The sequence below is a fragment of the Equus quagga genome, chromosome 8 (assembly GCF_021613505.1).
Source record: "Equus quagga isolate Etosha38 chromosome 8, UCLA_HA_Equagga_1.0, whole genome shotgun sequence".
In the NCBI taxonomy this organism is placed as follows: Eukaryota; Metazoa; Chordata; class Mammalia; order Perissodactyla; family Equidae; genus Equus; species Equus quagga.
The window spans coordinates 44,205,499-44,232,068 of record NC_060274.1 but is presented as its reverse complement, the minus strand read 5'-3'; the positions used below and the strand labels follow the sequence as shown (position 1 = coordinate 44,232,068).

General features: G+C 36.5%; 1 protein-coding gene across 1 annotated transcript in view; it reads right to left on the bottom strand.

The window, feature by feature from the left end:
- The window catches only part of ABCA13 (ATP binding cassette subfamily A member 13), a 407,666-nt gene that overhangs the window by 66,539 nt on the left and 314,557 nt on the right, over window positions 1-26,570 (bottom strand). Inside the window, exons 53-55 of the mRNA XM_046670200.1 lie at window positions 25,845-26,098; window positions 21,719-21,911; window positions 19,152-19,261 (exon numbers count right to left, since the gene is read on the bottom strand). Of these exons, the coding sequence (XP_046526156.1) occupies window positions 19,152-19,261; window positions 21,719-21,911; window positions 25,845-26,098 (557 nt within the window). The remainder of the gene's footprint in view (window positions 1-19,151; window positions 19,262-21,718; window positions 21,912-25,844; window positions 26,099-26,570) is intronic.

Below are 26,570 nucleotides of genomic sequence, written 5' to 3'. Positions count from 1 at the left end.
ACAATGCAGAGAGACAATTTTAAAAGAAAAGAATTTCAATGTTTTTGGAGATAGATATTACATTTATGAAAAAAGTAGGATGCTATGTTTTATAAAAAAGATAACTAGAGAAAACAAAGAGCTCTTGAAAATGTAAAAAAAAAAAAATGACTAAAATAAAACACTCAGTAAGGTTGAAGGGTAAAGTTGAGAAAATCTCCTAGAAAGTGGAAGCAGAAGAAAAACATTGAAAACAGAAGAAAAAAGTGCTGGATTCTAGGTAACACAGCAACTGAATAATAAGAAACCAAGAAAGAGATAATAGAGAGAACACTTGTGAGAAAAATATAAAAAAAAAAAAATCAAGACAATTTCTTAGTATCAAAGGAAGCATGCTTACACATTAAAAGGATTCATAGGACTCTAAGCAGAATTATAATTTTTTAAAAAAGAGAAGGTTCATGCCAAAGCACAAATCATCATGAAATTTCAAACTAAAGGAAGAAAGAGAACCCAAAAACTTGAATAAAAAAAAAGATCACTCCAAAAATAAAGTTATAATGGCACTGGATTTCTCAAAATCATCCATAAGTCCTAGAAAATATTGTGGAGAAATGGATCCAAAATTCTGAGGGAATATGATTTCCAACCTAGAATTCTCTACCCAGCCAAACTATCAAACAAAAGTGAAGACAGAAAAAGGAAAATTTCTGGAGGATGTTCTCAAAAAAATAGCTAAATAAACAAAACAATACAAACCAAGACAAGGGATGCCATGGAAACAGGCAGCAAGAGTCCAATAAAAGAGAGGAGAAAACGTATTGCAGAGTGACAATGAAAGTGACACAAGGTACAAGACAACAGCTGAGTAGCATGTCTGAAGCGAGACTGCCACAGGTTGGAATAGAAGGTTCTAGAGAGACATGACATCTTCAAGAAGATGAAATCGAAAGACTAATTGATAGGCTTGAATAGATTGTAAAAAATGGATAATTCACAGAAAACAAATCAAATGAACAAAGCTAATAAACTGTACAAGAAAGAAAATGTCATGGCATTTCAGGACTCAGCTGTGAATAATATTTATATAATCATAATAGCATAATACTGAATAATGAGTTAACCACTATGTATGTATTCCTTTAAAAAATATATGAAAATAAGATTGCTTGAAAGATGAAAGAAAAATCACCGATATTCATGATTTAGAATATCAGATAAAAGCAGCATTCACTCCTGACCAAAATATTCATAGAAAGAGAGTGCTTAGTGAAAGATAAATATCACCACTGCAGGTTTAAGCAGAACTCTAGAAGTTCAAGTAAATGCAATCAAATAAAATAAGGAAAAATATATAAAGACATAAATATTAGAAATTAGGAAATAATATTTTTGTCTAACAAGAAAAGTGGAGATATTTAACTAAGAAAATATTAGATCAAATAAAATAATTCAACAATATGGTTGGTCACAACTTTAAAAACAGTATTAAATAGTTTCCTTATATATCAAGGTTAGTCAACTAAAAATATAGGAGAAGGTAAATTCGATTCACTATAAAATTACGTAAAATATGAAGGAGTAGCCATAACAAGAAATGTGTAGAATATATTAAAATTTAATGAAGAACATTATAGAAAACTGCAATAAGTGGAAAGGCGACAATAGCCCTGAATGAAGAGGCTCAACATTATAATCTTTTCAATGTTTTACAATTATTTGTATCTATATACATATTTCACAATAGGAAAATTCTGATAGTCAATGATGAAGGGACTTGCTTTGGTAGTAAAATATATTATAAAACCATAGTTTAAAAAAATAGGGTAGAAGTTGTGCCAGAAAATGCAAACAAATGCAAAATTAAAAGCATACAAACATATCAAGTATATATAAACATATTTAATAATTTATTAAATGGTAAATGGGTCATTTCAAATCAATAGACTATCCAATAAATACTATTGGGGTAAGTGGATAACCTTTTCTTTAATTCGAATTTAAATTCTCTCTCACTTATCTCTGAATAAGATACAGCTCTATAAGGACTTAGGTATAAACAAAACAGCAAAGCAGTGGAATTTTTGTCTTAGGTGAATATCCCTCTTTAGGTGAGGAAGGCTTTCCTGTCATGACCCTAGAGTCATAAATTAATCACACTTGGTAGAGATTAAAACATTTGAATAACTAGAAAAGAAGAACTCTCTGAAGTCATCTCATCCCTAATCATATAGGGTTATCTTGGAATTTAGCTTGTTGATAATGTTAATTGCTCCTATACGGTTGTTAAACAAAAAAGAGTGTATTTTTAGTGTGCTTGTTTTTGTAGTTCTTTGGAAGTATTTATAATTACATTATTTGTTTTCTTTCAGATGCATTTTTGCCTCGCTAGTTCAGTGTTCCTGCTGCAGAGCATGGCTGTGAAGAACGATATACGTGGGCACAGTATCCTAGAAGGGTGCCCAGCTCTGCTGTTGCAGCTTCTGCACTTTGATCAGAACAGCCCACAGACTGGGGCTCTGTCCTTCACGGCCGCATTGCAGTAGGTTTATGAGTTTCTGCGTTCATTCAGCCAGGTTTGACACAGAGGAAAGCTGAAATGCTCATGAAAATTACCCACCCTGAAGTGACAACGTGAAATGTAGCGTGAGTATGTCGAAGCATAAAAAGAGGGAAAGGGCAGCACGTTTTACTTCCCAGTGGACATGGATTTCTGTGTGGTACACACTCGACCAGCTTCTTAACTATTTTAGAAAAGAGGAGGAAGGAAGGAAAGAAGGAAGGAAGGAATGGTGGAATGGATGGAGAAGGACAGGGAGAGAAGAGGAAGAAGGAAGAATCTTTTTCATTTGACAGCCTTTATTATTCCCATCTGTGATTGAATAAAACCCCATAGGATGCCAGGTAGTGAACGCTGATACAGCAGAGAGGCCACACAGCATTGATGATTCATCCCAAGGTACAAAGCGTGAAATCCTAACCCCCAGTGCCTCACAATGTGACTGTAGACTGTATTCGAAGAGGGGACTTTTAAGGAGGTACTGTAGGTTAAATGCGGTCATAGGGGTGGAACCCTAATCCAACAGGACTGGTGCCCTTCTAAGAAGAGAGAGAGGGCAGCCATCCGCAGCCAAGGACAGAGGCCCCAGGAGAAACCAACCCTGCTGACGCCTTCATCTTGGACTTCTCATCTCCAGAACTGGGAGAAAATTAATTCCTATTGCTTAGGCCACTCAGTCTGTGGTATTTCGTTATGGCCAACCTACCAAACTAGTACGTATGTATACACACACACACACACACACACAGAGTTATTGAACCTGTGGTGTCATCCACTGCAAAAGGAAAAACAAATAACCACAAAAAAAAAACTACGTCAAAGGATTTGTTGTTGAAAGATAAAAAGAAAAAATCTACAAAGTGTTTGAAACAAAAGAAAGTACATGAAAAGCTGGATTTTCTACGAAAATTAATACTCAGACATTTTGTGTCAGGCATGGTACAGAAATGTCAGCTACACTCCATCTAATTGTGAACTTGAGGGGTGGAGGAGACAGAATAAAAGTTCTCTTAACCAAGTTAACCAACACCTACCAGGAGACAATATTCTCCTTTTTTCCTAGACATCTCAAGGTCAAAATTTCAACGTGAACAATAAAAAGGATGGCAAAATTTATTCAGTGCTCATTACATGTCAGACACAGGTTATCTCATTTAACTTTCACATAGACCCTTGAGGTACATTATCTCAATCTGCTTTGTTTTCATTTTAAAGATTAGCAAACTGATGTCTAACAAAGATAAACAACTTAGCCCAGTTTACATAGCCAGACAGTGGTGAAACCATAATTTAGACCAAGAGAGTTTGGTCCCCAGCTCAAGCTCTCAAACCACGATGCCATAGATCTCTGACCCATGAATGATCCGCCACGCTCGAAATCGAGGTTTATACATGCAATATACATAACAAATAGACTAAATATCTATTTTATGCAGTAAAGATACAAGGGCGATACTTTGGAGATTCAAAGCACTTTATAATAACTTTAGTAACTATTTTAATAAATCTCAAAAGTTATAATTTTATTTCACCTACATGACTAGTTAGATACTCAATTAATCCAGAAGTCATATGAGTCGTGTCCATTCACATAGTTGTGTCTGTATGGACTGTATGATCAATTCAGAAATGGAAAATATGATGACTACTTATACTTTTAAGTCGGCAAAAATTTTTTCAATTATTTTTCTCTCACCAAGTCATATTTAATTATGTTGTTTTGGTTAGAATATTTTGAAAATTAATCTTGTAAATGACATGTGAAATATAAGTTTAGGAAGCAGGCATATTTATAAGTAATAATTCATGTGAGGAGCCAAAAGTCTTTAGAATCAGCATAAGAGCTAAATAATGACTTTTAAACAGGTTAGGATTCTTTGGCCACAGGTATACCAGGTAAATGACCACTATTAACCAATCTTAACACGCTCCTCTCAAGGCCAGAACTGAGCAAGCCTGATCATCATCCCCCCCATATCTGGCATTTTTCTTTTAGTTGTTTCCATGAATGTTAAGGAGAAGTGAGGAGGGAACAAGTGGTAGAATTAGAAGACAGTTACCACTAACTTCAAACTATCTGACCAAGACAAGTCCTTTCAACACTCTGGCCTCAGTTTCTTCACCTGTTGAATCATTTATTGAGAAAATACTATGTACATCTTCAGAGACCTCATAATCCAACAAATTTACCAATGAAAAATGAAACACAGTGTAACGGGATATTTTAATAGAGAGATGGTCAATTTGAAACAAGTCTTAGGATACGATTGAGAATAATCCTATCTTCCCCATGGCAGGCAGTGAACTTGTTTGTGCTTGATATTAATGGACAATTAGAGCTCATAGGCAAAAGGGGCATGCGGGGAATACAGAAGCTCTGCCAAGGGAGGAACAGACCCTGCACAATGTTGAAGATGCTTAGTTACCATGCGGGAAGGGCACCTGCAGTGGAGACAAGCATTCACTGGGGGGCATTTTATGGAAGGCAAATGAGCTTAGGCAATATATTCACTCTGATTTTAACATTAGAAGCTCATATCTGAACTCTTATACAGCTCAATATATAAGCTATAAGTTTGAGATGGCTTTTGAAATTTAAAAATCTTTGGACAAAGAAAATCAAATGTCTCCCGTTGGTGTTCCTACAACTCCCAACCCCCAGCAGCTTATTTTATTTATTAAAGACAGTATAGTTCTATGTTAGCATAGCCTTAGCAAAGACATATTCTAAATCTACAAAGACCTCAGCTTGGCTTTCATATTTAAATGTCTTGGAAAGGAAGCAATTGCTTCCAATATTCCTCTTCAGTGAACATTATCCCTTAATTAACAAAATGCTTAGGGACCCATCTCTGCCAGGGGACGTTCAGAGTTTTTCTAATACCCCTTTGTAATGAAACAAATAGATTACCCAAGATGATTTAATTATACTGGCACATCCGTATAGGAGTGTAGAATGAGATTTGTTGGTATAGGATGAAGTCCCAACAAGAAATAATAAATTACACTACACAGTATGTATGAGAAGTCAGCAGTTCTTTACATACTGAAAGTATTTTCCATTAAAAAGAATCACATTCTCAGCTCTTGTTGTGCATTAGCCTTGCTGGTCTCGGGTTAGAAAGATATCCTGAATGACAGACCAGATCTAAGGTAATATGTTAGCAGTCATGACCGGTAGCACATACACAGAACTAAGCATCTTCAGTCTGAGATTAAGAACGTATCTTCACATACACATCCTGGTGCTCCCTAGGGAAGCTTGAGGCAGAAGGTACTGCGTAACTCCTGGAAACACCACTAACGTGCAGTGGCAATCTGCATTGTGTCCACCAAAGTCAGTGTTGACGGCTAAGTATGGATGCTTTCTTCCGGTGTGCACCTTCGGTCATATCTTAGCCACACCACAGAAGAGGCACCATTTTCTCTTATAGAATAAGACTGCTAGAGCTAGGAAAGGAAAATTCAGGTAAGAATAGTAAGAATATAACTGTGTGATATAGCAATGGCTCAGGACATGCTGGTGGAGAAAGCCAATGGAAAATAAGGCAGGCATTAATATGAAGTCTATGCTGCAGTACTGAAAAACTCTTCTGATACGACATAAACCAAAAACTGGGAGGAATGAAGGAAAAATTATACTATTATTGCAACTATGTATTTATGTATGTATTGATATGTATATGTGTAGATAGATATATAGATAGATTTTTTTCTCAAAACTGGGGACTACAAGAATAAAAATCACTTTGATGTAAGATTATAAAGGATTTCCCTTCATTGTTTCCTAACTCTACATCAGTGTTGTTAATTGCCATTTAATTTAAAATGAGAGAGAAATAAATTTTCAAGTAATTCTTAGTTGGGAAGATGATTTAAATTACTGTAATTTACGATCCATGTTAGTCTAAAGGAACACAGAGATTTTATAAGCAATAAATGAGTTCAATGTCTTTTTTTTATATTGGTACTGCAGTGGTTTAAATGTAGCAGAGTAGTCTGTATGTAAGTTTCTAAGTGCTATAGCCAGAACACTTAGCAATTTGATGGTGTTATAGCACTTGATAGTTATTGCTCACATGAATTCTCTGATAGTGATCATTTAAGACAGGAGGAAACTAAACTCCTAAAAAGAAGAAAATAGGTCTATCCCAATTGTGTACATTTAAATGGAGCAGGCTTCAAAAATGCTGGTCTGAAATACAAAGAGAAAGCCCTGTGTCTAAAAAGAGATTTTCTGTTGTTTATTATTTAATCACCTGACAATTTAACACATGATCATGATGCAAGATTTGGAAACCCAGGAAGGAATAAGGAACACATAAAAATCGTCTATAATTCCCTTCCTAGATAGAACAGCTGTTGACCTACCAATGTTTCCTTCCAGGTTTTTATTCATGCTATTGTTCCACTATTTCTGTTTATATTCATTCTGCTAAGAAGGAGGCCTTTGGTTTCATTCAGCACTATCCAATTAAACTTCCTGCAATCATGGGAATGTCCTACATCTGTGCTGCCTGCAGCAGCAGACTCGGTTAAGCTCTGGAAATGTCACTACAGTTGTTGAGAAATTAAACTTATAATTTAATTTAATTTATTTAAATTGAAGCTTAATAGCCATAACTGGCTAGTAGCAACTATTTTGAACAGGCACAAGTCTAATTTTACTCCTATAATGACCTGTGTTTTCTCTCTTCTTTTTTTTAGTTGATCTTTGTATTTGGAATTCTGCAGTTTCACTACAAAATGTCTAGGTATGAATATATTATTTATTATGCTTGAGGAGCAGAGTGTGTTTCAGTCTAAAGAGTGATCTCTTTTATTAATAGTGGAAAATTCTTAGCTATTGTTTCTTGAAATGGTGTCTCTTTTCCACTGTCTCTATTCTGTCATTCAGAAATCGAGTTAAACCTGCATTAGATCTTTTCTTCTATCCGTCATCTCTCTTAATTTCTCTTTCAAATATTTTTCATAAGCTGTGTATTATTTGTTTTCAACCCAACAATTACGTTTTCTGTTTAATTTCAATGCCGTTTTTTCAATCTTAGAAAGTGTTTTTTTTAATCTGTTCTTTTTTTGTAATGTTATATTGCTTCATTCATCTTGTACATTCCCTTTGAGGTTGTACTTCTGTTATATTACATTCTTGCCATGCCAATTCTCCTTTGTCATATCCATCAATTTATATCCACAGTGGATAATTTTCTCTGTGTTTTTTTAATGTTTCATTGGAAACTCCATTTTAGTGGGACTTTTTTTTAAATGAAAATCCACAAAGTCTCAGTTGTGGGAGCAATCCTTCAAAAACATTTTGTTTTCTTCTTCTAGGTGCCCATGGGTGCCATCAACTTGGAGCTGGTCTTTAGGTGACATTCGTGGGTAGGGAGAGATGCAGTTCTTTGACCACAGATAGTTAAATCTAGAAACTATAGGGAGTAGAAGCCCAGAGTTTCAAAATTCCAGGGGAGATGTTTCCTTTAAAACTCTGAGCTGCAATAGAAACCAACAGGTTTTCTTATCCTCTTTCTAGGCCAGTGTAAGGAGTTTTCAAGAGCCCACTGCGTCAGTAAGGATGCAGCCCTTCAATGATGCTAGATTTATGCAGGGTTTCAGTTCAAAGTTTCCTCTTATGCAGAGCTGCAGCCACATCTTTTGCACCTTCGGGGACCTTCAGAACTAAGCCTCCAAGTCACAAACCACAGCCACTCTGTCCACTTCTCAGGCAGCCACGGCAGCAGCCCGACAGTTGCTCTGGTTTGTTAGTTTCTTCTTTTATGGAAACTGGGGAGTCCCTTTCTTCCCGTGGCCTCAGTTAGGCACTTACCAAATAGCTGTGGTTAACTTTATCTAGTAATTAGCACATTTTTAGGCCATTCTCGCCTTTGGCCTTAACTGTCATTAAATATTATTTCAAGTGACTTTGTAAGTACTTTTCATATTATGTCTATCTCCGCTTTGTCTTATTTGATCCTTGTTTTTGCCTTTCAATTTTAATGTCTTCACTTAACTAAAAACTTAAAATTTAAACATATTTGTATTTTGTGTTAATAATTTTATACTAATATCCGGAAATAATTCCCTATTGAATAATGAAGGTTGATATTTCCTTGGATTATTTCTAGTTTTCTATGAAAAATATTAAACATTGGTCTCAGGAAGAATTGGTAACTTATTTTTCCTTTATAAACTGATACGAAATTTGTATACTGTCTATTTTGTATTTGACTCTATTCTACCACATTGATTAAGCTATTCAATCAGAAAGGCATTATTTTATTCCAGAATAAATATAGTGCATTGAGATACCTGTTTGAGCAATTAGCTATCATCTATCTACTCTCCTTTGTCAAAAATGTCATGACTTAGGGGCTGGCCCTGTGGCTGAGTGGTTAAAGTTCTGTGTACTCCACATAGGCAGCCTGGGTTCACTGGTTCAGATCCCAGGCACAGACCCACTCCACTCATCAGCCATGCTGTGGAGGCATTCCACTTATAAAGGAGAGGAAGATTGGCACAGATGTTAGCTCATGGCTAATCTTCCTCAAGCAAAAAAAAAAAGAGAGAGAGAGAGAGAGGAAGATTGCCAACAGATTTTAGCTAGGGGTAAATCTTCCTCATCAAAAAAAAAGTAAAAAAGAAAAGTTTTTTAAATGTCATGACTAGACTCACCTACATAAACTTCAGAATTCCTGTATGAAGTCTCCTCCTACTTTCTGCAATATCAGCTAGAATTACATTAAATCTGCGAAACTTGGTAAAGAAGAATAATGTTGACTATTTAGCTTTTCCATCCAGAAACATGGCATGTCTCACTACTTATTCAATTATGCTTTATTATTCTCAAAAAAAGTTATCTATATTTTTTTCTTGAAGATTAGCTCTGAGCTAACATCTACCACCAATCCTCCTGTTTTTGCTGAGGAAGACTGGCCCTGAGCTAACATCCATGCCCATCTTTCCCTACTTTGTATTTGGGATGCCTGCCACAGCATGGCTTGATAAGTGGTGCATAGGTCCATGCCTGGGATCCAAACCAGCGAACCTCAGGCTGCCAAAGTGGAACAGGTGAACTTAACCACTATGCCACCAGGCCAGCTCCATAGGCTATCAAGATTTTATCATATAGGTTCAAAATATTTTTTTCTAAGGTTATTCACAGGTACTTTACATGCATTTTTGCTATTGTAATTAAGTGTGTTTCCTATTATACACTCTAATTGATTATTGTTGGTTCATAGGAAAGCTCTTGAGTCTTTTATATTTAATTTTTATCCAGCCACCTCTGTTGAATTGTTTCTTAATTGATCTCCATGGATATTTTAAATATATCATATTAAAAATATAAAATTAGTAGTGTTAGTATAAATATTCATATTATTTATTAACTATGTCATATAGCAGAACTTAAATTCAAGAATAATGCCAAATAATGTTGATAGTGTTATTTCTTGTTTCTTGTTTTAATGGGAACTATTCTAATACTTCCCTAATAAATATCAGGTGTTTAATTTAGGATCTTTGCATCATATACAGCCTTATTCCTTGTGTTGATGATGCTGTATGTATTATACTTAATTATCAGATAATAAGGGTAAAGAGTTAAGATTTCTTAATTCAAATATATTTCTGTCATTCTTTCCAGTTTTCCAACAGAGTTTGTTTTACATGTTTTAATGTTTTATATTTCACACTAGAATTTCTTGATCATAATGACTTAATATAGAAGAGTATATTTTATTAATGTGTAATATTTCTGCCTCAAATATGCCTTTTTCATAAATTCTATTTATTGGATGTTAATATATTTATTTTTGTTTTGATTTTATTTGCCTAATTGTCACACATTTATTTTTAATTTTCACTGTAATTTTGTGCTGTGTGTCATACAAAAGGAATGCTTTTTTAAAAGGCCAGCTTCTGAGCTTTTGATTTTTTAAGGATCGGCAAACCCAACAGCATTTACTGCAAAAATATATGCTTGCTCTGGTGTCTGTCAACTGTCTTTATAAATAATATATCTCTTACTGCTCCTTTTTTTCATATTTTATGCTGTATCTCTATAGATTGTTGTTTCTTTGTGTTTGTTTTTCTCTCAAATAATTGGAAGAAGGGGCAGAGCATGAGATTTAGAGTTGAAAACTTGGATATAAATCTTCTGCCACTTGCTACAAGTCTGTCTTCCAGCATGCCACTTAACCTCTGTATTTCAGATTCCTCATCAGCGAAGTTAGGATAATATCCTACTCCCAAGGTTGTTTCAATTGTTATATGAGATCAAGAATGCCGTGCCCCTAACATAATGCTTGGGGAAAAGCAGAATCACCATAAATTATGACTATTATTATTAGCATTCATTTTGTCAGGGGCTGCAAACACAAATGTTTTCAAGAGCCAAACAGTCAAGCTGAACAACTGATGGTTTCAGTAGTGAGGCTATATGGTGTGGTGGGAAAAGTGACAAACTGAGAAGTACATGTTCTGATGAAGTGCACTCTAATTCCAAAACGTATACACTATACTGGCCCAAGAAACATGCATGTGATTTTTGACTTGCATTTTTTCAATTTGTGACCACTGTCATTATGTCAGGAGCTCATGATACTTTAAACCAAATTATAATGGTCAGTTTTGAACTGAATTCTTTAGACATAGCTTATTCTCAAGTTTGAGAATATGCATTCATAAAAATTAATAAATTAAGAAAAGAGCACTCTTCCTGATAATATAAACTCAAAGGAGAGACAAAAGGAAGCTTAATATAGTGAATGACTGAATCAATATGTTTCAATTAGGTAGCAATAAGTTATGAGCTTCATGGCAGGAAGGTATGTACCAACTCTCTAAGTAGTTAAAAATTCCATTGTGTTCTAATTACCCATTTAATTCCTTGAATACCAATGTGCAATTAACATTACAAATAATCAAGGTTAAAAATATAATTAATGCAAGTGTGATTAAGTTATAATTAAACTAATTACACAGATATGTAGCATAATAAAGGACTTGCAGACCATTATGGGGATGCAAATTTATTCTTCCTTTCAAGAGCAGCTATTTGAATTTCATTTTCCAGTTATTTTAAAATGATGGAATGGAATTATACAAGAGGGAGTCAGTCCTCCCAGGATAAAAAATAAACCATATATTTTTCTTTACTTTGGAAATTCTCATACTTTTGTCTATACGTACTTGTAAATAGAGAAGTTAGAAAAAAGTCACCACCCAATCAACAAAAACACCTTCTTACTTCTATAGCTGCAAGGAAAAATCAACAACACAACACTTGACAGAGCTTCATTTCTCTACAGCAGGATTCCCTTTCAGAATGTTAAATAGGATAGATAACACGTACCTCCAACACTCACTCAACTGATATGTTCTCTCTATTTTCTGTTCTTGAACATAATTAGTTCCAAATATTGACTTTTTATCAATTGACATAGACTAACCAAGTATAATTGTATTCTTGGCCCCCAGACAGCAATAGATATAACAGTTAAGAGCCAATATGGACAGCATAACGATTCAACACGTAGCATTTGGAGTAAGGTAGATATTCCTGCAAGTTTCCAACTTTCTTCATTGAAGTTAGGAAAAGGAATATTTCTCAAATGAGAAGTCCACACCTATTACCAGCCAAGGTGACTTTTATATGAGCTCTCACTGAATCTTCATTCAAGCATTTAAGTTGCCATTATTGTAGTATATAGATGAGGAAAATGGACTACCGGGAAATGGAGAGAGGAAGGAAAAAGGAGATCTTAAGAAGTAAAAGTGATAAATAACCACAAAGTAAACTTCATGATACTTTCTAAATCTATCAGAATGATGTAACCAAAACAAACAAATTGTTCACCTCTGAGGATGACTGGTAACTAAATGATCATCTTGAAAACTGGATAAATAAAAACAAGCATTCATCTGTCCTTTTTCACATGAACTATACATCTGGGTCACCACATAAAATGTTGTGAAAGTAACTCCTTATAAAATTATTTCTGCTAGTACACAAAAATAAAATGATGAGTTAGAATATCACCATTTGGCAATCTCCAGTGAATTAATGCATGAACCTAGGTATTAGGCATCAAAACTGCTAACATCAAAAAAAAAAAAAAATGAAGGACAGATAGAGCGCACCCCTTGATGAAAGAAGACATCATGACCTCCTGCTTAGACATGCCAAAATCACGCACTTTAACTATATGATAAAGTGGTTAAAATTGTTAAATTTGAACCTGAGCATAATTAAGCCTCTGGATTCAGCTGCAATTTGTAAGAAATAGGACAGAAAAACATGTTAAATTTGATCATCTGTGTGCAATCAGCAAAGTTTACAGGCAGCTCTCTGTCTAAGTCCAATGGCTCAGGATCAACAGATAGACCGTAAAGAAAAGAAAGAGACAGAGAGGGAACCTGTACACTGAGACACTTAAAAGCCATATCTAGCTTTTATAAATGAGCAAGATTAAACTGTGGTATCTAGAGACACTCACGGGTGATAAAGCCATATCGAATCTTTTGGATGGAAGGGGTGTGGTTGAGCTGGGGCACATAGAGTGACTCCTGGGTTAGCTGTCAAACTTCTATTTCTTGACCTGAGTCACCCTTTGAGGTCAGATCAAAACAGCTAAGTGGAAAAATCCTTAGCTCTCCTCCTCCTGTGCACATATCAAAACTACAACTACACAGAGAGCAAACATCTTTGAAAATGACCTGAAGACTGGCAAAACAGATTTTCCACAGCTAAGAATATAAAGAAAAAGTCACATCAAGATGAGTAGAAGGGGCAGAGATGTAGTCTAGTCAGCACCCCGGGGCAGTGACCCACAGGCGGAAAGGATATCACAACTGTGAGGTCCTCCTGAATCAGCAAAGGGCCTGAGGCCCACATCTGGCTCCCCAGCCTGGGGCACCTACACCAAGTAAGCAAGTCCCTATAATGTCTGGCTTTGAAAACCAGAAGGGCTTACATCCAGGAGAGCTGGAGGACTGTGGGAAACAAAGACTTTGTTCTTAAAGGATGCATGCACAGACTCACTCTGAGTCCCAGGACAGAGGCAGGAGTTTGGAAAGTGCCTGCGTTACACATGAAGGAGATTCATTGACTGATTTCAGGCTGTGTGCCAGAGGGTCAGGGATCTCTTGAAACTTTCTCTGGGGACAGAAGCGTTGGCGGGAGCCATGTTTTTGTACTCTTCTACCTAGGTGACCCGGCCCTTCAGGCACTGTTTCTGACACTTTCCATCTACCTTGCTGGCACGAATTGCCCTGCCCCAGTGTTCTCCTGTAGAATTCATCACCACTAAACTGTCTTTACAGGAAATATTAAAAGGACTTTAAATGGAAAAGAAAAGTCTATAAGTAGAAACTAAAAAGAAATTAGAAAAAATCTCACTGGTAACGGCACACATATTGTAAAGGTAGTGCATCAACCATCTATACAGCTAGTTTGAAGGTTAAAGGACAAAAGTAGTAAACCATCTACATCTATAATAATTAGCTAGGAGATATGCAAAGTAGAAAACATAAAATATGACACCAAAAACATAAAATATGGGGAAGGAGAGTAAAAATGTAGCACTTTTAGAGAGCACTTGAACTTAAGTGAAATAGACGGGCTATATACAAAGATTGATATACAAGAACCTTATGGTAGCCACGACCAAAACCAATAATAGATAGACCAAAATAAGGAGAAAAGAATACGAACATAACACTAAAGAAAGTCATCAAATCACAAGGGAAGAAAGCAAGAGAAGAAAGGAAGAGAGAAGAACTACAAAAACAGAAAACAATTAACAAATGGCAATAAGTACATACCTATCAATAATTACTTTAAATGTAAATGGACTAAATGCTCCAAACAAAACAAATGAACAAAGAAAACAAAACAGACTCACAGATACAAAGAACCAACTGGTGGTCACTAGAGGGAAGGGGGTTAGGGGGATGGGTGAAATAAGTGAAGGGGATTAAAAAGGACAAACTTCCAGGGTCTGGCCCCGTGGCCGAGTGGTTAAGTCTGTGCGCTCCGCTGCAGGCGGCCCGGTGTTTCGTTGGTTCGAATCCTGGGCACGGACATGGCACTGCTCATCAAACCATGCTGAGGCAGCGTCCCACATGCCACAACTAGAAGGACCCACAACGAAGAATATACAACTATGTACTGGGGGGCTTTGGGGAGAAAAAGGAAAAAATAAAATCTTTAAAAAAAAAAAAAGTACAAACTTCCAGTTATAAGGTAAATAAGTCATGGGGATGTAATGTACAGTATAAGGAGTATAATTAATAATATTATAATAACGTTGCATGGTGACACAATTATTAATATGGTGGTAATTATTTTGTAATGTATATAAATGTTGAATCGCTATGCTGTACACCTGAAACTACTACAATATTATACGTCAATTATACTTCAATAAAAAAAGTGTTTGCCTTATAATAATACACTAAGCTACCTATTTTAACAATCAGGATAGCAGTTACCCTTAAGCGGGAGAAGCAGCTAGATAGGGCTTAAGGGGTACTGGTCTTGTGCCGTTTCTTGAGCTAGGTATAGATTATAAACTTGTATTCACTTGTGAAGATTCATTAAGATGTTCTTTTCTATGTGTTACTTATAAACAATTTTTTAAAAGGAATTTAAAAAAATATTAAACCAAGAAACGTAAGATTTTGAGTATCCAGAAATAATCTATGTAAATTTTTGAAAGGCTAAATTAAAATTATATATGTCATTTAAAGAACAATGACACCAATAATATCACTTATTAAAGTTTTATGATCAAGTTAGAGCTGTATAAAAAAGCACATTTAAAGACTCAACTTGATAATTTATTTAAAGAAAAAGACTTTAAAAATCATTCAAATCAAGAAGAGAGAAATAAAACAATAAAAATAGTGTAAGAAAAGCAGGGTGGAGAGATTAACAAGAATGACAAATTTTAATAAATTTGGAAATGAAAAACATTTTAATTGCTGGAGAAATTCAATCTTTTATTCTTTTTAAAGCACAAGAGCCAAAGTCTAGAAAGTATAAAGATAATTTTATAGAAAAATAATCACAAGCATACAGATATAGGGATAGAAAGAAAATACAAATTTTAGGATAATAGTTTCAACTATGAAAAAGTAGTTAAAAATTTTAAATTAAGTAAATAGGTTTTTAAGAAAATATAAATTTTCAAATTACAACAAAAATAAAAAATAGTAATAATGTAATAGTAATGATTAAAAATGAAAGTTTTCAACAGCAAAAAAAATTTTCGTATCATAGATTTAAAATGCTATACAAGATTCAGCAAATAAAAAAGATTTAAATTCATGACAAAGTAAATTTTACTGTGGAAAGGTAAGGACAGATCAATAACCAGAAATCTTTTATTTATCATATGAATATGTCAAAAGAAAAAGAACTATAAAATATGTTCATCTGCATAAATGTTAAAATGATAAATTTGAGATTTTCCTTAAAGAATTTTAAATAAAATTGCAAAATAATACTAATGAGATAACAATATGTACATAATTTTCAAACCATCACATTTAATAAAATAGAAATACTATCATTTAGGTGAGTAACAAGATGCACTGTCTTTTAACATTGTGTTGATAGTTCTAAGGAAAGCAACAAGGAGTATTGGAATCATTAACATGAAAAAGGGAGACAAATGCTTCATTAATTACCAGGGAAAGCATTGTATTTTGGATAGGAAATGAAGACTGATTAAAATAGGTTTTAAAATGAATCATATTTATTTCAGTAAGAGAAAAATATACAAGGTTTGTGAAAGAGAAGACGCAGTATTAAAATGTCAGTTCTCTCCAAATTAATCTGTAAGAGCAACATAAAATCAGCTAAAATTCCAGTGGGGATTGTAGGCACAATGCTTTATAGTTCTTCCTCTACATCCAAAAATGTTTAATAGATTTTTATTTGATTCATTTATTGCTATGTAACTGGTGTCTGGAAGAGAAAAACACACTAAACATAAACATCTCTGGGCATCAGAAACAAGAGAATGCAGGAAGCAGGGTCTCAAACCACTGCCTGCTGGGTTCTGGACCTGAATTATCTAAAGCAGCTGGAATTTGGCCCCTGAAAGCTAATGGGGACCAAAAGCACTCATGTATGGCTAGAGAGGGGCTAAAATCAAGTTCAGTGTGTGACACCTGGGTCTGGAGCAGAGCCCCACTCTCCTAAAAGGAGGCTGAGAGAAGCTTCCTGGAGCTTTGGCAACTGGAAAGTCGCTCATCTTTCAGGTTGGGTCAGCGGTGCAGGGCCAGGACTAAGCTATCTGGTCACCGGAAATGGGAAATTCTCCATATGGCTGCAGGATGGGAACTCGAAGCTGTCAATATAAGACCTGACTCTGGACCAGAGATCTAGAGGATAAACAGTGGAAGGACTCACAAAACTGATAGATAGATAGATAGTAGGCGACACATAGAAAGAGAGAGCAAAAGCAAACACATAAACAAACTCACAAGGTCAGCCAGTAAAATCTCAAGCCATGGGATAGCCAATCTAACAAGAAGAAATTTAAAAAACAAGCAGTTTAGAGATGAATTACTTCCTGATGAAGACAAATTCATCTGGATGAATAAATCTACAAAAGATATGCAGGGACTCTATAAAGAAAATTGAAAAATATTATTAAATTACTTTTTTAAATGATCTGAATATTTATATATACCATAGTCAAGGATAAGACAGACAAAACATCATAACTATGTCAAACCTCCTCAAATTATATTATAAATTTGATGCACTTTCATTCAAAATTCAAATACTGTGACACTTTATAGAGGTTGATAAGATGATCCTAAAAATAATATGTAGTAAAGCTCCCCAAATAGTCCAAATAATTCTGAAAATGAAGAACTGGGAAAACAGTCAGGAGCCGCAGCTTACTAGTATGCATCACAAAGCAAGAGAAATTAAGGCTGAGTTCCCAGCATATGTGAGAACGTGGCATATAACTGAAGAAGTGCTTCCAACTGATGGACAAAAGATACTTTGCTGAGAAAACATCATTAGGCAAATTGGAATTCTAGATAGAAAAAAAATCAAACTATTTCTCTACTATACAATGTATTCAAATATAAACTCCATATAAATTAAAGACATGAATGTAACAGATAAGCCCTTAACAAGAAAATATGAGGAATAGCTTTACAACCTCAGAAAGCAAAGAATTTAAGAGTCAAAAAGCAAGAAATAACAAAAGAAAAAATGATAAACTGACTTCATCAAAACCAAGAACTTCTATACACACAAACTTTTAAAACAAAGTTAAAATATCAGGTACCATTGAAAGGTAATACTTAAAATGTAAAACGTGCAAAGGATCAGTTTCCAGTCGATTGTATGAAGAACTCTTACACAATGAGTAACAGAAACACAGACAACCTTATAGAAAAAAGGACAATGGATACCACTGGGGACCTACATAACAAATAAATATGAGAAAGTGCTCAAGTTCATGAGCAATTGAGGAAGTGCAAATTAATCTAACAATGAGGTTTCACACCCACCACACTTGTAAAAAGCTAAACCTTTCAGTAACTATTATTGAAGAGGATTATGAAATGTTCATGGAATAAGCGTAAATGAAGTATACAAAGTGATCCTTAAAATCTTGTCTGATTTTAAAATATGCTTCTCCTCACATCAAACCACATATAATCATTCACACTTCGCACACATGCAGATAATAGATAAAATTAGATATATACACACAGATATGTATGTATGTTTAAATTAGACTAGTATGAGACGTAAACTTTAACACTGGCTTTTAGCACTACATCAAAAATGTTTGTCCTCTTGGTGCCTGGCACATCAAAGATGAACAACAAATACTTGTTGATGCAAAGAATTAGCCAGTTAATGGGTGATTATGACAGTTTTGAATAATTTTTTTCAATTACTATATTTGAACCTATATATAAAAGTCACAAGCAAATTATTTCCATGTCTACTTAGGAATGATTTATGATCCCCAGTAGACAGACTATCAGATCGAATATGGTACTGAGAACTTGGTAGCTATTTATATGATGATATAATACAGTATTGAAAATAAAAAAAGTGGAGTATCAAGTGGGATATGGAAACATCCAGATTAGGATGCACGTGAATGGTGTGTGGAGTAGTAGGTAGAACATTGCTGTACTACCTGAAAGAGGAGGTCTGGGTGGCAAAAGGAAGGAGACCATCTAGCCCCTTGTGGCTACCCTCATGTTACGTCAGTGAAGGCATTTGAAGCTGTATCCAACGGTGACCCAAGGAGAACCAGCCCCTGGCCATTTTCTCTCAACTGAGTTAACGCTCGGCAGAGAGCAACCAAATACCTTAAACCAAACTAGTGCCTCTGAAAGACGTCAGCCTGTGGCTGCTTTTGGCCAATGTCTCCTTTGGCCAGAAATGAGTTCATTTCATTAGCATTTGGAGGCGCTTCTGAGGAGTGGTAATTGAAAGGTAAATTTGGAGGAAAATGACATCCTCAGACTTTTAGTCCACTGGACTGAGGGGATGCTGGGGATTCTCTGGCCTTGCTTATTATCCCTATGGGCAGCAAAAATTAGTGAATCTGGATTTTACCCCATGGGAGTTCTGATGACAGCATGTCCCGAGGTCGGAGGGATGTCCCCGTTCAGCATTTTGAATGTGGTACTCTTCCCAGCTCCGTTCACCCCTAGAAGCCCAAAGCACTAAAAAGAGAAAACAAGTTAAACAATAAAATCAAAATTATATCAGAAACAGGACTTGCTTTCAGACAACTTTGAGTTGCTATCGTTGGTTTGTGATATTTGTGGACTTTTAAAATCATACTAGTGTATAAAGTACTTTATAGATCACAAAGGACTTTCCCAATTACCATGGCATTTGAGTAGTCTCGCAATTTCAGCATTCATTCAGACAAGTAAATTCACGTACGGAAAGCTCAAGAGGATGAGAAGTAAATGCAAACTAACACCAATTATGCTGAGATTTCCTGTCCTATGTGGGGCCACCCCAATAAGCTTCTAACAATGTGCCGTTGATGAGTAGATTTTTTGAAAGTCACATCATCATAATCATTATTATTACCCTGACATCATCGTATAGTTTGAAGTACTTTCTAAAATTATTCTCCACTCTCTCCATCCTCCCCCTCTCTCTCTTTCTTTCTCTAGGCTCAGACTCTAAGCTAATCCTGATATGAGTTAAAAATATGACCTTTTAGTTCTATATCTTGACACTTAGCATGAACTCAACTTCTTTCTTGATTCAGTCCTATCTTATATTCCATGTGGAAATGACCTTCTTGCTTTCTTTTCTAGACCTTGTGTCTAGGTTGTATATCAGTATATTCTCAGCCAAAGATTCTGCCTTGGAGACTGACTCTATCAGTCAGTAAGTAGGTTCTTACCAATTTCCTTCCAAAACACCTGTTTTCTGATGGCTAGGCACTGATATCAGTGACATAAGCTGGCTTCCTGGCTCCTTGAATCTGGGAAAAATGACTCTGGATTTCGTGTTGCCATGACTACCTATCAAAATGACTCTGGATTTTGTGCCACCATGCCTACCAAAATGTAGAGAACTACATTTTGTAACTCTGGATGACAGCTGCTTCACTATCCATGCTTTTCCACCTCAACTGGATCTCTCCCACCATCTGATGTATGAGCCCATTTTGTTTTAGGCCTATCCTGTCCCATGTCACTCCTGTCAGACCACACCTGAGTTGGCTATCCAAAGGTACAACACCATCAACCTACCCAAACTCTATCAACACTTCCAGGATTAGGTTTAGGCTTAGGATTATACAAACCTATGTTTTAATAAAGTTATTCTCACAGTTCCTGCCCTCCCACCTTTCCAACCCCCCCCTGCCCAGCTGCCCCCTTTGGACTTATAGCTCTAAGGCAATACTACCTGTGTGCCTTTTACCCTTTCCCTGCCTCCTGCTATTATGTAACACTGTATATGTTTACAATCTTCCATTTCCTACCCAGTAATTAATTCCTAGAGGGACGGGGACAAATCTTAACCATCTCTGTCTCTTGCACAGGCTCTTGCATGACACTTTACATCCAGGTAATTAAATGGAGATGCTCATAAAAGCCTAGTAAACAGCACCCAAATGTAAGTGGCATCTTGGATCATTTCATATACCTGGAGCATCTCTTTTATTAAGTTTTCCAAATTTTTCTCTTACCTTGTAGCTTACAACCACCATGGAGAGGTAGTGGCAAAACTAAAGTTGATCTTTAAAACAAAGGTAAAACAATAGCTCAATATGATGATGAAGTTTGCATAGCTAGTCTGAGAGTTGAGTAGCAAACAACGACTACAAGAAAATCCTTCCTTAACATAGTGTCCTGTTCAACCACAACCATGGTGCAGGGTGGAAGGATATTCCTGGATTGATTCAGATTGGTCTCTTGGCTTCTCTTTATCTCAGAATACTCATACCTGAAATGCCTGCTCTCTGCTTTCAGTAAAGCACAGATGGCACAGATAATAATACAAGCTAATTTGAATTTCTCAGGAGCTTGGAACAATATGAATGCAAGATGCTCTCTTATTATTAACAGTTAATTAAAGATAATCATTTCCAGAACTGATTTCTCTTTATGCACTAAGCACAAATCAGGAACAACTTATATGGCTTGTGTCAGTTCTGATTAAACATTTCTACTACAATTAATGCTGTATTCATGAAAAAAAAATTCTGGGCTATTGCTATGGTGTGCGAGTGCTTTTTACCTCTCCAGAGCAGCATTTCACTAGATCGGCTTAACTGGCCACTTAAAGAGTACTGATGTCCACGTAAGAGTTAGAACTGGTTTCCTTAATTAATTGGATCCATAAAATATTTGCGTTCAAGAAAAAGTCATCCCACACCCCAAAGAATACTTAAAACTCCTCAGTCACATGAAATCTTAAAAATAATCAAACAGAATAAACCTCATCAATCACTCAGCAAAGTTTTCACTAGGGACAGAGCCAACAGACTCTTTACTCAGGTTTTGTTTCTAGTGATTTGGCAGAAATTCCTGGAATTTAAATGTTGCTTTAGCTCTGATTTCAGATATTATGAGAATAACACAAGCAGACCAACAATTAGAGTTACACAGAAACTTTGTAATAGAAAGGGGTACAACTAGAAGCTTCTTTACCTCTCCTCTTCGTATGCCCAAAGTAATATCTTGCACGGCGGTGGTCTTCTTGAAGAAGCTTCGATAACTTTTACTGAGGTTGTATAAGACAAGAATGTCTCCATTGGTTCTTCCTTTCAACACCCTCAGTTGCTCTTTTTCAACATCTATGTCCTTAGAAGATGTGACTGTACCTTGGAGGGCAGAGTGACCCCTGGGAAGACAAAGCCAGAGCTAATTCACACCTGGAAAATGGAAGTGGAAGAGTCTAGAGAAAGGGCAGAGATCTGTCAAAACAGAAGATATAGTCTTCAGACTGCAGTGTCCACTCTGGTCCATGCATCCGAGTTCTGCCATCCTGAATACTGATAACCAGCAAGAGTCAAGGTCCATCCTCTAATGGGAAGGAAATGTACATGTTCCCCAAATACAGTGAAGTGGACAGACACCAAACCAGAGCTACTTTTCAATTTTATAAGTAATAAAGTCATGCCCGATTTATGTGCTAGATGGAAAAATAATTTATTACAAAATGATCATAAGGATTGAACTTGTCTAAGCACTTTTAGCAAACAGGTCATTTAGTAAAATAGATTGCATATAAAGCACCCAAACATTACAGTACATGTTGGATTGTACAGCAAGCACTCTGCATAGTGACTTGCATAGCATATTCAATAAGTATTTCAGGTGAATACAAATTTAATTTTCAACTCTAATTTACTTACTCTAAATCTGAGCTGCTCACTGTTCGATCTTTCTTATGATTTTTATTCTAGCATTCTTTAACTTTCAAGTAAATTTTAATTTCCCCTGTAAACTGTAATATGCCAACATTTTAATAATTAAGTGAGTACAGACTACTGAGTTAGTGTAGGACCAACATCAATTTCCTCGTTTTGTCAAGGTAATATTGTTATCTAATATACTGTCATATTATCAAAGTATCATTGGGAAAAGCTGGGTGAAGCATACATAGGGACTCTTTGTACTAATTTTGCAATTTCTTCTGAGTCTTAAGCTATTTTAAAATAAAAAGGTAATAAAAATAAAATAAACTACCTAATGCCATCACCAGTGGCCCCAGCTTTCCCTATATTATTTTTTCTGTACCTAAAATCACCATTGAACAAACATACAATTTATCTGTCTCAAAACCTATATGATGAGAAAATATAGTTGGATACTTAGGAGTATATATTATATGGTATCATTTACATAACATTCAACAGCATGAGAAAAGAATCAACAGAGATCGAAACAAGAGCTGCAGTTCCCTATAGAGTGGTTACTGACTGGAAAGGGTTATGAGGGGGCCCTGGGATGCTGATGGTGCTCAGTCTGAGAGAAGGCAACATAGGGGAATTCAATCTGGGGAAATACACTGAATTTTACACTTTGCTTTCTGACTATTATCTTCCCCTTTCCCAGTTGAAGGTGTGTTCCTTGACCCTTCAGTCTGTCCTGGCCTTCCAGAGCTACTTTCTCTACTCTAACAGGAAAGTATACCATCTCTATTCCTTCCTGTTTCCAAGATCCATCCCCAAGTTACGGACATCAGCAGTTCTGACCCTGTCCTCGTTAGAATCACCTGGCGAGCTTTATAAATACCCACTTGGTCTCATCCCCAGAGCTTCTGATCGCAGGGCTCTAGGGGAGCCCAGGAGTGCATATTTGTTTAAATCTCAAGTCATTCTACAGACAGAAGACAACTGATTGAAGTAACTTCTTGTTGGCCAACCTCACAATAGTCCAACATACAATTCATCCAACTACACTCAGAAAAGTGGCACCCAGCCATCTTCCAACTGACAACCAAAAAGAATGGCATCTATATTACAAAGGAAGAATCTGGATTGGTACCAGCTGTAGCAGAACTCTCCAGAGATTCAGATTCAGCACACCTAGTATTGGAAGAGAAATGCTGTCCTGGGTCACAGGACTGTTCCGACCCAGTCAGTGCCTAGGGTACAAAGAGCAAAGTCCAACTCCACACCAGAAAGAGAATAAGCAAGAACTCTCCCAAACCCACCCAACCTGACTGGTATGCAGCCAGGGCATGTTCTAATGGAGACCTGGGTTCCTAGCAGACAACCAAAGGCCAGCAGCAGGACTGCAGGACAGGAGCCAGTGCAGGGTAGGGAAGGACAGCAATGAAGGAGGCTCACTCGCTTGGCACTCATACCCAGCATCAGGTGCTGGTCATGGACACTGCTTAGTTGGAGAAGGCAGGATATGTCTGTCCCAGATGCAGAGGGCAGGGTCTTCCTATTCTCATCGAAGATTCAACTATGCCAAGTATAAAATATTTCCCAAGTGAAGGAACTTAAGGTCAAGCAGAAGAGAGTAAGATATAAACACTCTAAGTCAACACTACTGGTCCTGATAAAGACAGGCTGTAATAGAAATGCTGAGAAGGCATTATGCCTGCCCTGGGAGGCAGCGAGGGCACCAGAGGAGGGTCCTGGAAGTTAGGGAGGTCAGGAATGGCAGAGGACCAGACTGGGCAGATGATCAGAGGCAAATGGCATGTATGGGGGTGGAGGGAGAATCATAGAGAGCTTCATTGAGCACGAGGTACCAGACAAGAGGGGACCTGGCTAAGAACATTGGAATTCTATCTTTCAGGCAATGTTCAATCTGGATTTAAAAAAAAATTAAATTGATCAGATAATCATTATAACAGTCATCCATAAGGGAGTGGCAAGCAATTGTGCCTAAATTAAATAAAATTTCTGTGCTTTGTAAACTTCACACTGACAAAGAACAACAAATACTATGTAGTCTGAATAAAAATGATAATATTCTAAAATATGGTTTAACTTATACTCTACAAAGTAAAGGTAATAGAGGAAGTCTTCCCTTTAAAGAAAAATCTTTCGATGCTACAGAACAGGGCACCCTGAAATCCACCCAAGGGAAGTCTACATTACAGGTTTTAAAATAGATTAAACTAGCAAGGGCCAATCACAGAACCATTACGTCTGACAAGTACTCAGTATCAGACTCAGTCAGATAGTTGAAATCTACAGATTCCAGAGTGATTGTGGCCAATTCAAAAGAGCCTTGGAATTTGTATTCAAACTGGTTCTCCACTTTGGCAGATTAAAAGAAGTTATAGAAGAGTGGCGTCAGCATCATGGTGGCATAAGACACCCCTCCTCTATGACCCCCTTTTTAAATAACTAATTAGACATCCTTTCATGAATCCAGATGCCTCTGAGGGAGCTGTGTGATCCAGCACCACACCCCAAGGAGAGATGTCACGAAAGGAATGAAAGGAACAGATTCTAGAAGGAGCTCACCATAAAATATCGATAGTGTGTCTTTATAATTTTTACTAGGTTCTCCAGTGACGTGGCTGTAGCTAGTAATTTCTCCGTAAAGAATCCCTCACTTGGAAAGAGCAGGTCAGCAGAGTTAGGCGACATGAGTCATGGAGAAGGAGACACACCATTCTAGACCTTACTCAGGAAAGCATGTATTCTTTATCTATTTCAAATGTGTTATCCAAAAATATTTAGACATCCTTGTAAAGCCATCTTAAGTCCTATTTAGAATAGTAGGGATCCGTGTGTGTTTGTGCAGGCATGCCTGCGCACAGGCACATACGTACACCAAGACAGACCACTGTATAGCTCCGTATATACATGTTTCCCCTGTGCTACTGACTTTCATCCTTGCCTAACAGAGATGGGAATGCAGCATTAATAGCAACAGGAGCTGGCAAAGGGCAAGTGGTTACCAGCTCTGAATTTCCACATATTCCTGCTTCTCAGAGTTAACAACATTTAGCCATAAAATTAAATCATGTTATGGTATCAACCAAATTCACCTTAGGTGCTACAATCAACGTAAGACGGCAACTGAGCAATTTCAAAGGGGAAAATTCACTGAGATAATTAAATACTTGAAATGATTATCTCACAGGTTGACTGCTTATCTTTTGACATTCTCCTTCCTAGTGTTGGTGACTCACACCAATCAAAAAAAGAAAAATGCAAAGAAACATAAAATCTTAACTCATTGTAACCATGTATAATACTGATTAGGCACATTTCTTATCTTGTAACCTCCAGGATGGAGTTTTCTCTCCCTCTTTATTCAAAAGTTGGTGCCATTCGAGGATGAGCCCTGCAGGACTCACCTTAACCGCTGCAGAAAGTCCCAGTGCAGCAGAATCCTCCAGAGGAGAAGAACCGTGCCTTGTAAGGCCAATTGCACGAAGATCCAGCCCAGGAAGTTCATCTCAAAGGGACTCACATAGGAATCGACGCCAAAGTTGTGGGTCAGGTCATATTTGATCTGATTATAACAGAGTTCTATCAGTCCTTGACCCAGGCAGAATTGAGGAAAAATAGTAAAGACCCACTTGAGGACATCATAGATGATCTGTAAATTCTGTACAGTGGAAGAGAAAGAAAAGAAACAAAATTAAAAGCGCTTCGCAACTTCCATTTCTCCTCGTTGGTCTTGTTGGATAGGTCCTCCCTATCCAGCCATTCAGTCACACTCTCAGATGTCAGCAAACCAAAGAGGCTCATTCTCAGCCTTAAGATCTAATGGTTATGCCTTGCTAGGCTTTGGACTTGCATTGGACCCCTTGCCCCTTTCTTCCTTCCAATTTCTCCCTTTGGGAATGGAAATATCTATCCTACGCCTGTCCCATCACGTGTTTTTGGAGCACATAGCTTATCTGGTCTCAAACGTTCACAGGTGGAGAGGAATTTACCTCAGGATGAGCCACACCTCAAGCCTCTCCTATAACTGATTTAGATGACATTTCCATGAGATTTTGGACTTTAGAGTTGATGCTAGAGTGAGTTAAGACTTAGGGGCTGTTGAGATAGAATGAATGTATTTTTCACATAAG